The sequence below is a fragment of the Cucurbita pepo genome, chromosome LG01 (genome assembly GCF_002806865.2).
Source record: "Cucurbita pepo subsp. pepo cultivar mu-cu-16 chromosome LG01, ASM280686v2, whole genome shotgun sequence".
Lineage (NCBI taxonomy): Eukaryota > Viridiplantae > Streptophyta > Magnoliopsida > Cucurbitales > Cucurbitaceae > Cucurbita > Cucurbita pepo.
The window spans coordinates 13487316-13499805 of NC_036638.1; the positions used below are offsets into that span (position 1 = coordinate 13487316).

At 42.1% G+C, this 12490-nt stretch overlaps 2 protein-coding genes across 2 annotated transcripts; one reads left to right on the top strand and one right to left on the bottom strand.

Moving 5' to 3' along the window:
* Positions 1-7914: 7914 nt before the first annotated feature.
* LOC111797230 (basic form of pathogenesis-related protein 1-like) lies at positions 7915-8445 on the bottom strand. Its single transcript, XM_023680213.1, has one exon. It carries the CDS (start codon positions 8443-8445, stop codon positions 7915-7917), a length of 531 nt encoding a protein of 176 aa, XP_023535981.1.
* A 1477-nt stretch (positions 8446-9922) lies between these two features.
* Positions 9923-10234, top strand: LOC111797316 (basic form of pathogenesis-related protein 1-like). Its single transcript, XM_023680325.1, has one exon. It carries the CDS (start codon positions 9923-9925, stop codon positions 10232-10234), a length of 312 nt encoding a protein of 103 aa, XP_023536093.1.
* The last annotated feature ends 2256 nt before the right edge of the window (positions 10235-12490 follow it).

The window sequence follows — 12490 nt, forward strand, 5'->3', positions numbered from 1 at the left end:
TATTTTTTTTTTTTTTTTTTTTTATATAAAAAAGAGAATCAATTAAATTTACAGGCTTTAGCCATGCAAGGAATCACGTGGGTCGACTACTCCCAATAAAGTGTTGGTTCCAAAAGGAGTTAACTTTCTAGTAGATTCTTCTTTGGTCTCATATTGCACACCATTTAAATTCTAAATCTCAATTAATGTATAGTGTTTCAATTTAAAGAATTTTTTTTTTTTTTTTTGATTGATAAGAATTTGAAGTTCCTTGGATAGTAAGAATTCACATCGATCTTTTGGGTTGCAAGAATCTTAACTTGCAATACGTGATAATTACTGCACCCGACCAAAGCCCCAATACTGATGAAATTTACGTGAGTATTTCATAAGAGATTTATATTCTCGATACACAAATCGCAATGGAGATGATTGTGTTTCTGTAGGAGACAGTAACAAGAAAATAACTTTTACCAATGTAACTAGCGGATAAGGACATGGCATTAGCATTGGAAGTTTAGGAAAGTACGTGATAGGAGTTATGATAACAAAATGTAAATTGATCAATACAAACAAGGGTGTAAAGATCAAAACATGGCGAGATTCTGCCATTGCTTTTTTAGCCTCGGACATGCATTTTGAAGATATTAAAATGGATAACATCTCCAATCCTATTATCATGGACTAAGAATATTGTCCCTAGATCCAATGCAACTAAAAGGTATGTATTTGAATTATTCCTAATTCATTTTCAACTGATTTAGTTCCAAGGTTATTTTTTCTTAAAACAAAATTCATACCTTTAGGTTCGATAAAAAAATTAAGATAAGCATGGTAGATTAAAAAAATATCAAAGGCACTTCCGCTACTTTCGTCGTAGTCAAACTTATTTGCAGTAGTAGCATACCATATGAAGGTGTGGAAGTTTCTGATATTGACCTCACTTACCATAGAAATGAAGAACTCATCAAATCTACATGTGCAAATGTTAGATCCACCATTTCTGAAAAGCAAAACCCTCAAATATGTGCTAAACCGGCTCCTAATCTTTTCCACAATGAACAAGTTCACAAAACCTTTGAAATTTGTCTTTTTCACACCATTTATAGTTTTACGTTTGAAAATCTCATTGGTTTGCTCCATGTAGTAATGCATGTAGTGGATCATTCACATTCGTTCAATAATTTGTACTTGTATTTTTTAAAACAAAATCGCATCGCTCAATATGACATTGAAATATGAATATTTTTTCTGCCATGATTAAACGATTCCATCATAATAAAAATCATTAGTAATGCAATCGATCTCTTAAAAAGAACATAAAAGTTTGATTACGAATTTCACCACTTAATTGTCTACATGGGGCATGAATTTTGGCAGGCGGACAAACTCCTCGACACCCGTAGTATGATAGACACTGTGTCGAGTAGTGGCTAACAGGACAATTTCTTTGGAGCTTGGAAGAACTTCTGTACAAGTTTTTATATGCATAAAATCCAATGGTTTAACTACTTGACACCACGCCACTACTCGTGGAGTGTGAACTAAAATTTGAAAGGACTCTGAAGAAACGTTATGTATGATAACCTGCAAAATTTGTTATGCATGTACGCAGGTAGACATCTCTCGTAAGCTAAGTAGAGTTTCTAGGACATCTTAGGCGGACTTGAGATGGTCAACTGTGTTGACTCTGGAAATTCGGAAGACAGTGTCGACGAAAAATTGGCCGAAGGTTTCTTCGAAAGAAAAATTTGCGGGAGTAAAAGGAGAGAGAGTGAGAGATTTGCTGAAATTGCTGAAGACTCGATGATTTTATTTTACTTCAGTTGAACGGTTTAAATAACAAATCTAATTACAAAAATAGAAAAATCAATTATACAAAAATAGAATAAGTGGACGAAGACTTCGCCCAAATTGCCAAAACAATGGCTCCTATAATCAGGCTCCTCCATTCGCGTGAATTTAGATGTTTTACAAACCTAACTAAATTAAGGCATGGCTTTTATTTAACAATCTCCTCCTAAAAGCTGTACCTTATTATTTGAACTCCGATCTTTGAGCGTAGTTCTTCGAATTTCACCCGCGCCAGGGACTTGGTGAAAATGTCTCCAAGTTGTTCCTCTGTTCGGATGAAATCAATCTTGATGAGCCCTCGATCTGCACATTCTCGAATATAGTGGAATCTGATTTCTATGTGCTTGCTCCGGTCGTGCAAAACTGGATTTTTGATCAGGGAGATCGTAGCTTTGTTGTCTACGTATAGCATTGGTGGATCGCTTTCTCTCCCGATGAGTTCTTCCATTAGTCGTGCAAGCCAGATCCCTTGTGTTGCTGCCATCGAAGCGGCGATGTATTCTGCTTCGCAGGAAGACAAAGCAACCACCTTCTGTTTTGTTGATTGCCAGCAGATCGCGCCGCCTGAGAGAAAGTAGATCATTCCGCTGGTGCTCTTACGATCATCGACGTCACCGGCCATGTCACTATCACTGTAGCCGACCAGCTTGAGTTTCTCCTTTCCGCTCCCTGCACAATATCTTACACCCCAGCCTCTGGTTCCGGCTACATAGCGCAGGATGCGCTTGACAGCCACTAGATGCTCCTCCCTAGGTGCTTCCATAAACCTGCTCACATAGCCAACAGAGTAAGCAAGATCAGGACGAGAGTTTACCAGATAGCGCAGACTCCCGACAATGCTGCGGTAATTGGTGGAGTCGACTGTCGTCGTAGTGCCGGCCTTCCTTAGTTGAAGTCGGGCCTCCATTGGTGTCCTGGTAGGATTACTGTCCACAAGCCCAGTTGTGTCCAGCAGCTTCCTCGCGTATGCACTTTGGCAGATGGAGATGCCGGAAGAGTTCTGTTGCACCTCGATGCCGAGGTAGTAGCTGAGCACACCGAGATCGCTCATCTCGAAGTTTTTCGACATCTCCTTTTTGAACCTTCCGAGGACTCCCACGTCGCCTCCAGTGATTATGAGGTCGTCGACGTACACTCCCACGATCAGTCGCTTTTTGCCGTGGCCGTATGTGTACATGCCATGCTCAGAGGCACAACGTTTGAAGTTCAGTGACAGTAGGGTACTGTCGAGCTTCGCGTTCCAGGCTCGTGGGGCTTGTCGAAGCCCGTAGAGTGCTTTGTGCAGGCGCAGTACCTTATTAGGGTTGTCGTTATCCAGGAAGCCAGGTGGTTGACGAACATAGACGGTCTCCTTCAATTCTCCGTTAAGGAAAGCAGACTTTACGTCCATATGGTGAACCTCCCAAGAGTAATGTGCCGCAATTGCCAGCAAGAAACGAACAGATTCTAACCTTGCTACTGGCGCAAATACCTCTTCGAAGTCCACTCCTTGCTTCTGGACGTAGCCCTTCGCCACCAGACGAGCCTTGTGCTTCACAACTTCTCCTTTTTCGTTGCGCTTCAGTTTGAAGACCCATTTGAGCCCTATGGCTCGGTGTCCCGGTGGCATATCCTCCAGACTCCACGTCTGGTTCTCATTGATGGATGTCATCTCCTCCTGCATTGCCTTCCGCCAGCACGGGTTCTTTTCTGCTTCGGCGAAGGTGTTTGGTTCATCTGCACTGACGGCATGTAGTTCGGCCACTTCTTCGAGCTCGCGCGCTGCTAGTCCAGGTGGTTCACCTCCTCCCACTAGGTCATCCATCCTCCGGTACCTAGCCTCCAGATCAGTATCGTGATCGGCATCCAGCGTCGAATCCGCAGTCCGTGGTGTTGCGAATTCCACTGGTTCAGGTGGTGCACCTGCTGGCGGCGGTGACGTCTCCTGATGCTGGGCTCCTCCTTCTTCAGGCTCGGTGACGAGGTACTCCACCGTGAATTGATTTGGATTACGGTCTGCCTCGATCACGTCATTCCACTGCCAGAAGGTGCTTTCGTCAAAGACGACGTCGCGAGACACGTGAGCTCGCCCCCCTACAGGATCATAGAGTCTGTACGCCTTGCTCCCGGGTTCGTAGCCGATGAAGACGACCTTCAGCCCCCTGGGATCGAGCTTGGCGAGATGGGGACGTGTTACCTTCATGTATGCGACGCAGCCGAACACGCGAAAATGATGTACTGTTGGTTTTTTGTTGTACCAGACCTCATATGGCGTCTTCCCGTCGAGGCTCCGGGTTGGTGACCGATTGAGGAGATAGACAGCCGTCATTACTGCCTCTCCCCAGAATCTCCCAGGCATCCCGGCCGTCACCAACAATGACCTTGCTGTCCCGACAATGGTCTGATTTCGGCGCTCTACCACTCCGTTCTGTTGGGGGGAGTAGGGCGCCGTTAGGTGCCGTTGTATGCCGATCTCGTCGCAGTACTTACTGAAACTTGCCGAGGTGAATTCTCCGCCTCGGTCTGTGCGCAGCACTCGCATCTTCTTCTCACATTCGGCCTCCGCTCGCGCTTTAATGCGCTTAACCGCCTCTGCCGCCTCACTTTTCGCTTGCAGCAGAGTCAGCCACATGAAGCGGCTTTTGTCATCGACTAACAGGAGGAAGAGACTCTTACCGCCTGGGGTCGCCGGCTTGATGGGCCCGCAGATATCGCCGTGTACAAGCTCCAACGGCTCATCGGCTCGGTATGCTGTTCGAGACGGAAAGGGTGTGCGCCTCTGTTTGCCGATGAGGCACCCGTCGCACAGCTTGTTCACGCCTTTGATTTCTGGCAAGCCGTGCACCAACTCCTTCTTCTGCAGCTTTTCTAGGGCAGGAAAGTTTAAGTGTCCGTACCTTGCGTGCCACCTCCAAGATACCTCTTCGGTCTTGGCCGAGAGGCTGACGGGTTGGTCTATCTCTAACTCCAGGATGTAAAGACGGTTTGTCGTGCGCCTTGCCTGCGTGAGCAACCGTCGTTGATTATCGCAGATTTTGAGTAGTCCGCGCTCGATGGAAATGAAGCAACCTGTCTCATCGAGTTGACCCAGGCTCACAAGGTTAGCCTTGAGCCTCGGGATGAAGTAGACGTCGGTCAGCTTGCGATGCTCGCCTCCCTTACTGACGAACAGGATGGTGCCGCGCCCTTCGATCTCGACGACGGAGCCGTCGCCGAATTTCACCGTCCCACGGATCCCCGAGTCGAGCTCGGAGAACGCAGATCTAGCCCCGGTCATATGGTTTGTTGCCCCTGTGTCAAGGATCCATTGCCGGTGCTCGTGTTGCTCGTCCCTCTCGCCGATCTGAGCGAACACTCGCTCCTCCTCCAGTTGAATTGGCTCCCCAGCTGGTGCCATCTTTGCTACGCCCAACTGGAGCTCTTTCTTGGGTTCAACATCGTCGTCGGATTTGGAATCGAAACTGGGGACGCATGCAGTTACCATGAAGAGAGCTGGCTCGTCCTCCTCGGATTGAGCCACATGGGCCTTTTCGGCCTTCTCCTTATTCCTGAGCTTGCTCCAGCAATTTCTGCTCAGGTGTCCTCTCTTCCCACAGTTCGAGCATTGGATCGGCCTGCCATTGGTCGACTCCTTCTTTTGATTCCCATCTTTCCCACGCGTGCGCCCGTGGGACATCCATGGCTTCTTGCCGCCTTTGCGGCTGGAGGAGGACCCATTGCTCTCGCCGGTGTTGTCGCGGAGCTTTAGGCGTGCAAGCCATTCCTCCTCCGTGAGGAGTAGACGGCCCTCCTTGTCAACAGCTGAAGTGGTATTCTTCTTCCGCTGCTCGACGTTACGTAGTCTTCCGGTCACCTCTTCCACTGTTAGGTCGTTCACGTCAAGCAATGTCTCGATTGAAATCGCGACTTGCTCGAGGTGATCGGGGACGACCTGCAACATCTTCTTCACGATTTCTGTTTCGCTGATGCCACCACCGAGGGTGGTGATGCTGTTGGCGAGCCCCGTGATCCGCATTGAAAAATCATCGACGGATTCGCCGTCCTTAAAGCGGATCTCCGAGAGCTCCTTTCGCAGTTGCTCAATGTTGGATTCCCGCACACGCTGTACACCGACCCGACGGGATTTGATTCCCTCCCAGGCCGATTGTGCGGTGCGCTTGGTGGAAAGAGAAGCCAGCATCTCTGGGGGCACAGATCGTAATATGGCGGCGAACGCCAGCCGATCCTCCCGGTACTCGATCGTTTCTTCTTCCTCTGGCTCGACAGCGTGCCATAACCCTTGCGCCTGTAGGTTGACGCGCATCAACAAGGCCCACTCGTTGTAGTTGGACCTTGTCAACATCGGGTACTGAACGACGGCGGTCGTTGTCTCCCTGATCACTCGCTCAACGACAACTCGACGCCCGTCATCACGGCGTCGGCCTCTTCGTGGTGGTGATGGAGATGCCTGCACTTGACGGCGGCGTGGAGGAGTGAGCGAGCCTGCTCGGGATGGACCCCACGATGTGCTTATTTTCGCCCTTTGCATTTTCTTCTACTCGAACCTGAGACCTGTGTGTTGTTAGGTCGACACTCTAACCACTTGAGCTATTCAACTTGATTGTTGATAGGTTGGCTCTTCTGTGATGGTATACTACCGATCGCTTCAACCTGGCTCTGATACCACTTGTTGACTCTGGAAATTCGGAAGACAGTGTCGACGAAAAATTGGCCGAAGGTTTCTTCGAAAGAAAAATTTGCGGGAGTAAAAGGAGAGAGAATCGAAAGAAAAATTTGCGGGAGTAAAAGGAGAGAGAGTGAGAGATTTGCTGAAATTGCTGAAGACTCGATGATTTCAGTTGAACGGTTTAAATAACAAAAAAATCAATTATACAAAAATAGAATAAGTGGACGAAGACTTCGCCCAAATTGCCAAAACAATGGCTCCTATAATCACGCTCCTCCATTCGCTTGAATTTAGATGTTTTACAAACCTAACTAAATTAAGGCATGGCTTTTATTTAACAAACTGGAGATCTAAATGATTATTCACGATTTTTTTTGTCATTGTCCACAATATTTGTGAGAAAGAAAACTAGAAATCAATATCCATATTTAAATGAATGTTTAATTTTGATGAAGTTTTGAGATGGATATCCACACATCTTAGGAGACTTATTCTACCTAATTTATTTTTTTTATTTTTTTTATTTTTTATTTTTTGGCTAACTCATTAAATGTAATGACCCATGTCTAGAATTTCGAAAAACATTTTGAATCTAGATTCATCACCAGATGATATTCTCCCGCATGCTCAGTGATATGGCAACGTTATTTACTCATCGCTTTTAAGAGAGAAGGTTGTGGCAGTGGGTCTTCGTCTCCGGTGTGGGTATCATACTGCAGCAGAGTTAATCGCCGTCGTCGTGGGTCTCCCGATTTGGAGGCCAAAAACACCGTGACTGGTTTTCCGCATCTCCGTCGAGGGCATTTCTTCCGGGTGACTTGGAACAGCAATTGGCTGGTGGCTAATGCTCTCAGTGTTGAAGATTGTTCGGAAATGATCATAGATTTATAACTAAAGAATACATTTTCATTAACATGACTTCTTGTGGGAGCTCGAAGCAAACCCATGATGTTCAAAGTGGACAAATATCATATAACATTGTAGAGATTCGTGATTAGTAACATGGTATCAGACTATGAACTTAACTTAGCTATGTCGAACAAAAAGTTGTAAGCCTAAAATCGTAGTAAAAAATGTCGAACAAATTGTGTATTTTGTTTAAGGTCTCCAAAGAAAGAAGTCGAGTCTCGATTAAAGGGAGTTTCTTTTAGAAATCCATAGGCTTCAGGGGAGGCTCTTGGTGTATTTTGTTCGAGGGGAGGCTCTATGATCATAGGCAATCTATAGGCTTCAAAGATGGCTCTATGTGGTGTACTTAACGAGAGGGGAGACTCTATGATCATGAGTTTATAAGTAAGGAAGTCAAAACAAAGTCACAAGAGTTTATGCTCTAGACAATATAATACTATTGTAGACAATATAATACTATTGTAGACAATATCGTAGCTTTATTTTAATTCATAAATTCATGATTCTCTCACAAACTTTATTCCAATTTATAAAATTTTTAAAACCACATCTCTTCCTACCACCCAAGAATCATAAAGCTTTTCCCCAATATAGTTGTATGGAGGATCATAGTTGCAAACAACAAACTGAGAATTAGCCTTACAGGGCACTCTAGCACATCCAAGCCGCACCGAGCTCCGCCACACCATCTGAGTGTAGTGCCCACATTCACCACCCACGCATTTATTCGATGCATGATCATACAACGGCTTCTTGTTCGCCCACAGCTTCACCGCATCCGCCCCGGTGAACTCAGGGTAGTAGCCCGCGGCTATGTTTTCCCCGTACGACCTGATTGAATGAATCATGGTGTAGTCACCCTTTCTTTTTTCTGCATAGGCTTGAGCGTATGCGGCCACAGTGTTGCTCCATTGCATGGGGCCGACGCCGACCTGGGCTCGAGCTCGGTTGTGAAGTGCGAGGTAGTCACCGGGGGCGTTTTGAGCGTTGGTTAGGGCGAGGAGGAAAATGAAAGTGGCCATGAAAGCGGCCATGATCGGAAGGGTTTGAGTCCACATAATTCCGATGAGAGATGAGATGAAGATTGAGAATGAGGACATGATTTAAATAGGGATGGAAAACTCTTGTGAATTTGTCTATAATAGTATTATATTGTCCTGTTTGAGTTAACTCTTGTGAATTTGTTGTGGCCTCTTTGCTTATAAACCCATGATCATAGAGTCTCCCCTCTAATTAAGTACATCACAGAACCACCCCTGAAGCCTGTAGATTTCTAGAACAACCTTCCCTTGATCGATGCTCAACTACTTTCTTTGGAGCCTTTCAACAAAATACACCATTCGTTGACACTTTTGACTACAATTTTTAGGCTAACAATTTCTTTGTTTGACATAGCTAAGTTAAGTTCATGGTCTGATAATCATGTTAAGAATCACGAATCTCTACAATGGTATATGATATTTGTCCACTTTGAACATGAGAAAATCTCATAGGTTTGGTTTGGGCTCCCAGAGATGTATGTTTTACTTATAAATCTACGATCATTTCCGAACAATCTTCAATACTGAGGACACCAGCCACCAGCCAATTCCTGTTCCAAGTCACCCGGAAGAAATGCCCTCGACAGAGATGCGAAAAATCAGTCCACGGTGTTTTCGGCCTCCAAATCGAGAGATGCACGACGGCGTTTAACTTCGCTGCACTGTGAGACCCACACCGGAGACGAAGGCCCACTGCCGCAACCTAAACTTTGAAAAAACTACATATTCCTAAACTTTGAAAAGAGTAGAATAAGAAAATGTTTAACAATTTGTTATTTTAAAAGTGTCTAATAAGTCTCCAAATTTTAAAAAATTAACTTTTTTAATATAAAAATTGAACCTATTCAACTACTATTTTAAAAATGATGAATTTATGGATTAGAATGGAAAGTTTAATGGATCAAGTCAGACTAACCGGTAGCCAAGTGAGTCAATTAGGTTAGCCACTAGCCGACTCTACCACACTATACCACTAAGTGAGTCAATCGGACCACTAAGTAAGTCAATCGGCTAGAATTGAAAAGTTGATTTTCTATTCTTCTTATGATTCTCAGTTAATAATCAATCATAAAATTTTTGGGTTAAATTAATTCATTTCATTTTACTCAAAATTTTAAGTAAAATATTAACATTATTTATTTATTTTCAAATATTTAGTCAATAAAACAATAAATATATACCTGTATGAATACCTAAATGGTGAGTAAAAATGTATCTTAAATTTTAAGATTAACCTCCACGTAGATTAAGATTCATTAATCCTAAAAAAAAAAAAAATTCATGCTAAATCTAGAAAATTTTCATTCATTTGGATCTAATTCAAACAAAAATCTAGCCTAACTAAACATAAAGTCGGAATGCATTGTTGAATCTCCGAGGATGGCATAATTAGTTCATAATTGATTGTTTTCCCATCTTTATTTAAATCCTTCCCTTATTCTCAATTTTCATCTCATTTATCATCGAAATTATGTGGACTCAAACCCCTCCGATCATGGCTGCTTTCATTGCCACTTTCATGTTTCTCCTCGCCCTAATCAATGCTCAAAATGCCCCCCATGACTACCTCGCGCTTCACATTTACGCTCGAGCCCAGGTCGGCGTCGGCCCCATGCAATGGAGCAACACCGTGGCCGCGTACGCTCAAGCCTATGCGGAAAAAAGAAAGGGTGACTGTGCCATGATTCACTCAATCGGGCCGTATGGAGAAAACATAGCCGCGGGCTACTACCCTGAGTTCACTGGGGCGGATGCGGTGAAGCTGTGGGCGAACAAGAAGAAAGAGGCAAGCTATGTAGAGACTTAAGAAGAGATGTTATTGACGGCTTACGTGAATATGAATAAGGCCAATAGAGAAGATATGTGGTTCCTTGACTCGGGATGTAGCAATCATATGTGTGGGAAGAAGAAATATTTTTTCAGATTTTGATGGAAGTTTTAGAGATTGCTTGAAGTTGGGCAACAACTCAAGCATGGTTGTAACAGAAAAGAGTAATGTACGGCTCCAAGTTAATGGAATCATACCTATATACCAGAGCTGAAGAACAATTTGTTGAGTATTGAGAAATTGCAATCAAAGGGGCTTACCATTTTGTTTCAAAATGGAACATGGGAGGTGTTTCATCCTGAGAGGCTTAATCATGGAGACAAAGATGCCTTTAAATCGAATGTTCGTACTGCATGCTATATCTCAGCCTGTAGTATCCACTTGTTTCAATACAATAAAAAATATATATATTGATCAACTTTGACGGTGTAGTTATGAAAAACTCTTGAGCAAAAGAAGATGGTGGATTGTTCACCACAACTCAATTCTTCTCTCCATGTAAAAATTGTGTGGTGGGTAAACAATCATCAATTTTTTTTTGTCAAAAAAAAAAAAAAAAAAAAAAAAAAAAAAAAAANGTTTTGAAATTTAATTGAGAGGGGAGAAGTTCATTAATCCTCTCATTTTTAGAAATGAAAACTTTATTTTATTTGAAAAATTTTATTGGGTTGAAATTTACAATATACGTTCTAATTTGATTAGCTATAAAACAGTTTTTATAAATAATTTTTATTTTAACTAATTGCTCTAAGGTTATTATTATTATTATTATTATTTTATAATAATAGTAAAGTGAATATAACTCAATAGTAATTAAAATGTTAAATTAAGTAGGAGGTTCTGTTTCATCCACTGATCTATGTTTTATTTTACGTTTATTTTTTTTAAAAAAAAAAATACAAAAATGCATAACTCAATTAATCATAAATATGTTTAAGAAATTCTGGTTATATAATAAATCCAATCTAATTAGATCATAAAATTTATTGATAAGAATCTTAAGATGGGAGGATTGTTTGTCATTTATAGAATTTTCATAGAATAAGGTTGTTCATAGCACTACTAAATGCACACCTTTTGAAATTGTTTATGGCTTTAATCTTTTAACCCCCATTGACTTGTTACCTATGCCGTCAAAAGAGTTTGTGAATTTTGATGCAAATGTCAAGGTTGAGTTTGTTCATAAAATGCACAAGCAAGTAAAAGAACAAATTGAGAAGCAAAATTCCAAGGTTGCCACCCGAATTAATAAAGGATGCAAGATTGTCATCTTCAAGCCAGGAGATTGGGTTGGGTGCATTTCCGAAAAGAAAGATTTTCTACTCAAAGAAAATCTAAGCTTTTACCACGAGGAGATGGACCATTTCAAGTTCTTGAGCGTATCAATGACAATGCTTATAAAATTGATTTACTAGGTAAGTATGGTATTAGCGCAACTTTTAATGTTGTTGATTTGAGTCCTTTTGATGTAGGTGATGGCTGGGATTCGAGGACGAATCCTTCTCAAGAGGGGAGAATGATATGAACCAAGACCAAGGAATTTCCATACCTCAAGGTCCAATTACAAGAACAAGAGCCAAGAAGCTACAACAAACCTTGTACACTTATATTCAAGCTATGGTGGACTCATCAAAAGAAATTCTAGAAGACGTTGGAGACCTCCATTATATGTTGTGCAAAATTGAGCTTCAAGAAAGAGATGAATTTATGGAACTAGTCCAAGGATGACAAATAAGCACATTTCATTCATTGCACTACTTAATTATAATTTAAATATTTTTTTTTGTATTTAATATAAGAGTTAGAGGTTATATGGTAACCTACGTAGGTTACCCTATTCCCCCATTAACTAGCCATTTTAATAGGGAGGTCATGGGTATTTCTAGCAAATTTAATTTTAATTTAGAAGTTATGTGTCATATACGATTTAGGGTTTAGTTTTAATACGGAGGTTATGAGTATTTCTCATTTACCAGCAAATTTAATTTTAATTTGGGAGTGACGTGTCGTATAGGTTAAGATGGTAAAGGCTATATAAACCCTCATTTTCTTTGATTAGAGACATCACATTTTTTAAATTAAAAAGTAATAGAATTTCTATTTTTTTAGGTTTCTTGAGAGTTAAGATCTTGTTTGCAAATTCTTGTGTTTAGAACTTGCATAGTACAGTCATTCAAGTAGTAGTGATTAAACCTCTCGTGGAGTGATTGAAAGGTGTAGGATACTTTCATTTTT